Raw genomic sequence first — 4,790 nt, forward strand, 5'->3', positions numbered from 1 at the left:
GGTTCAATTAAATTAAAAGTTTTAACAATATGTTATAATTATTATATTACTGGTTGGATTAAATTAAAAGTTTTAATAATATGATATAATTAACACATTACAAGTTGGATTAAATTAAAAGTTTTAACAATATGATATAATTATTACATTACTGGTTGGATTAAATTAAAAGTTTTAACAATATTATAATCAATGCATTACTGGTTCAATTAAATTAAAAGTTTTAACAATATGTTATAATTATTATATTACTGGTTGGATTAAATTAAAAGTTTTAATAATATGATATAATTAACACATTACAAGTTGGATTAAATTAAAAGTTTTAACAATATGTTATAATTAATGCATTACTGGTTGGATTAAATTCAAAGTTTTAATAATATGATATAATTAATAGATTACTAGCTGTTGTGAATTAAATTCAAGCACATCAATCAGATCCTTTCTAACTCTTCATTTTTTCAAGAGGAAACAAGTTAAGAAATCTTAACCTATCCATCCCACGTATCATTCTACTAGCCCTTCTCTGTATTCTTTCCAACAATTTAATGTCCTTCTTAAGGTAAGGATTCCCAAGACTGAATACAGTACTCCAGATGTGGCCTAACCAGTGCGCTATACAATAAAATTATAACCTCTTTAGACTTGTATTCAATATTTCTGTAGATACAATCTAAAATCCTATTTGCCTTACCACTAGCAACAGCACATTGCTTGGGTGGATTAAGAGACTTATCAACCAGAACTCTAAGGTCTGTTAACGTTATTCCCATCAAAATTATACCTATAATTCAAATTGTGATATCCTACATGCATTACCTTACATTTATGAACAAGCTATCTACCGTTTATTTGCCCAGCTCACTAAATAATCCAAGTCCTTTTGTTAAGTAACAGCAGCATTACCTTACATTTATGAACAAGCTATCTACCGTTTATTTGCCCAACTCACTAAATAATCCAAGTCCTTTTGTTAAGTAACAGCAGCAGCTTTCTCACAGCCAACAAGAAACAAAAATAATATATTGATATTTATTTATCTATGTCATCGATATGAATTAAAAAAACAACAAGCATCTTGCATGTTGAAAAGAGGTACAGATATTTTTAAAAAATGTAAAGAAACAAAACCAGCTTTAGTAAACCATTGATGTCTACAATATACATACAGCTATATACAAATAATAGCAACATGCAACTGTATACAAATAATAATAACATACAGCTGTATACAAATAATAGCAACATGCAGCTGTATACAAATAACAACATGTAGCTGTATACAAGTAATAATAACATACAGCTGTATACAAATAACAACATGTAGCTGTATACAAGTAATAATAACATACAGCTATATACAAATAACATGTAGCTGTATACAAGTAATAATAACATACAGCTGTATAAAAATAATAACATTCAGCTCTGTACAAATAATGACATACAGCTATATACAAATAATAGTATACAGCTGTATACAAATAACAACATGTAGCTGTATACAAGTAATAATGACATACAGCTGTATAAAAATAATAACATTCAGCTCTGTACAAATAACGACATACAGCTATATACAAATAATAGCATACAGCTGTATACAAATAACAATAACATACAGCTGTATACAAATAACAACATGTAGCTGTATACAAGTAATAATAACATACAGCTGTATAAAAATAATAACATTCAGCTCTGTACAAATAATAGCATACAGCTGTATACAAATAATAATAACATACGGCTGTATACAAATAACATGTAGCTGTATACAAGTAATAATAACATACAGCTGTATAAAAATAATAACATTCAGCTCTGTACAAATAACGACATACAGCTATATACAAATAACATACAGCTGTATACAAATAATAACATACAGCTGTATACAAATAATAACATACAGCTGTATACAAATGATAACATACAACTATATACAAATAATAACATACAGCTATATACAAATAATAATGATTTATAACAAAAATACAAGTTAAACTCTTTCTAAAGTTATTTAATCTTTTTAATTTTATTAATAGAAATTAAGTAAGGGTTTATTAGCTGTTAGTATTTCTTTTTTTTTATTGGTTCTATTTTTGATGTTTTGGAATCTGTATATCTTGTTTCAAGTTGTTTGTATGATTAAGGTTGGGGTTATAGCTAATGATTAGAATGTTTATAACTACTTTGCTACTTATACACAAACACCATCACCAAAAAACATGTAAAAATAATGAATATGACATGTAGCGTACATTTTCTGATAGACTTTGTGTTTTAAAAACTGTATTCAGGTATTATGTTAAGAATCTTGTTTATGTAAAATTCTTTGTTTGATATTCTTACTCAAGGTAGAGTATTATCTTATTACCCATTTTTCTAGTTTCAGAAATCATTTACTTTGAGAAAGACAGTTTTTCTTTCAGGTGCACTTTTTATGATTTTCAATGGGATCACTTCAGAAATACTGTGTTTCTAGGTATGTTTGACCTTCGGCAAAGAATTTCTCTTCTCAAAGAATGTAGAACCATGGGTTTAACGAGACTTTACAGCATTCCTTTGTATCTTCGTCTGAAGAAAAAACAAAAAGAAAGACAACAGAGAAGACCAGCATTAACAGAACTGTTGGGCTATTTAAAGGTAAAAAAAAAACTGTTAAAAGGCTCTACTTGAAGACCAGCATCAACAGAACTGTTGGTTTATTTAAAAGTAAAAAAAAACTGTTAAAAGGCTCTATTTGAAAACCAGCATTAACAGAATTGTTGGGCTATTTAAAAGTAAAAAAACTGTTAAAAGCTTCTAGTTTTTTCCAGTAGAAGATTGAATTTATTTGACATTTTATGATATTAAATACAATTTCTAGACAATAGATGGAGCTCACTGTGATATCTGTACAAGTTTCATATTCATTATCTTTATTTTTTTAGAATTATGTAGTGTAAAAATGTAATCTGATCAAAACCGTTTACACGTATGAAAACAATTGAGTTAGAATATACGAGTTTTCCATATAAATATGGGATCTAAGATAAAAAGGGACAATTAATATAAAACAACAAACCCTGTAAAAAAATTGAAAATACCTAAACGTCTTTTCTTATTGCAACTAAAACAAGAAGCAACGTGAGTATTAAAGTGGTCAAGTTTTACGTTTCATCTTTACAGTTTTTATCTTTTTATATAACATTTTATCTTTATATGGCTGACCCCTTATTCTAACTTATCTGTTTTTGTAGATGTAAAATGCTTTGGTATCAATGCTTTTTCCTTTGATTATTATTTTAAAGTTAATTAAAAACAAGAATCTTCCTGAAATGGCATTTGAAACCCATCTTTAACAGGAAGCTATCAACACAAATGAAGTATCTTGGACCACTCATTACCTCATTTCAGATTTTCCATCTAGGTGTTGAGGCATCAGTTTTAACTTGGTGGCTATAGAGAGTAACTAACCTTTAAAACTATCAAACAAAATAAATTCTCAAATCTTACTGTAGATTAATAAGTGTTCAGTAACTTACTCCAATCCTCATTAAATTTCTTTAGTTTAGAAAGTTTTATTTTTACAAAATATTAAGGGAGAAATCATAATGAAGAAAATCTTGAATAGTTCTCAGGTGAAACATTTTGTACAAAAGAAAAAAAGCTAAGTTATTTTTAAAACTTACATGTTCCCCAAAGGGTTAGCAATAAGTTTACAGACGTATGCTAAAATCTGGGGTTTTATTCCCCTTGATGGAGAGAGTGCAAGTAAGCAGTTGTGTAGGTTTGTGCTAAAACAACAACAAAACTTTAAATTGCTATAAAAGTAATGTTATTCTATGTTATTGTTAGGATGAAGGTTTGTGTTCACAGTGGCTTCAACGACAGACTGTCTTAGAAGGATCACGTGGCCTTTCTGATCATGCACCTTCTGCTGGTAAGTTCAAGTTAGTTATGTGACACCAGCTAATAACATGTTAGGTATAATATATTCTTAAAACTAACTAGTAATATATTAATTATATCATATTGTTAAAACTTTTAATTCACACCAGTTAGTAATGTATTAATTATATCATATTGTTAAAACTTTTAATTCACAACAGCTAGTAATGTATTAATTATATCATATTGTTAAAACTTTTAATTCACAACAGCTAGTAATCTATTAACTATATCATATTATTAAAACTTTTGAAATACTTTTTACATTTGTATAATATTGTTTGATATAACAGTAAATCCTCATGAAACTTATCACTCATTTCACTTCATAGACATAAAGCTGGCCATGGTGAACATCTACTGCTCACGTCTTAAAGAAAGAGCAAGAAGAAAGTGTACAATGCAAGAACACGGACTCATTCATCCAAGAAAAGCACTGGTAATGTGGAGGAGGTACGACAACACCCTTAGTAAGCCTTTAACAGACAAACTGTCTGTTTTGGCCCAGTTGTTAACTGGAGATGAATTTATTTACTTTCTTGAAGGATTACATTGTAAGTTTATATACTTGATTTTCAGCCGAAGTTTTCTTTTTTGTATTTGCTATAATAAAGTCAGTTCATCATCTTTTGTGAAATTGTTTAAAAGGATATGATCTAAAATAATGTTATTAAACAGTGAATTATCAATTTATACTGTGAAGAAGTACAGATCTTTAGAAAAATAGTGTTCATGACATATAATAATTTCAGTTATTAGAACATGAAATAGCAATGAAGGATAGCAAGAGAATTTTTTGGTAAACCTAGGCTATCCTACCCGCTTAGAAAAAACAACTTCATAGCCAGCCC

General features: G+C 28.2%; 1 protein-coding gene across 1 annotated transcript in view; it reads left to right on the forward strand.

The window, feature by feature from the left end:
- LOC106474338 (transcriptional adapter 2-alpha-like) overlaps positions 1-4,493 on the forward strand; it is a gene marked incomplete at its 3' end in the record, with an annotated part of 16,657 nt that extends 12,164 nt beyond the window's left edge. Inside the window, exons 6-8 of the mRNA XM_022402649.1 lie at positions 2,492-2,652; positions 3,847-3,931; positions 4,272-4,493. Of these exons, the coding sequence (XP_022258357.1) occupies positions 2,492-2,652; positions 3,847-3,931; positions 4,272-4,493 (468 nt within the window). The remainder of the gene's footprint in view (positions 1-2,491; positions 2,653-3,846; positions 3,932-4,271) is intronic.
- Between the last annotated feature and the right edge of the window lie 297 nt (positions 4,494-4,790).

The sequence above is a fragment of the Limulus polyphemus genome, unplaced genomic scaffold (genome assembly GCF_000517525.1).
Source record: "Limulus polyphemus unplaced genomic scaffold, Limulus_polyphemus-2.1.2 Scaffold7090, whole genome shotgun sequence".
NCBI lineage: Eukaryota > Metazoa > Arthropoda > Merostomata > Xiphosura > Limulidae > Limulus > Limulus polyphemus.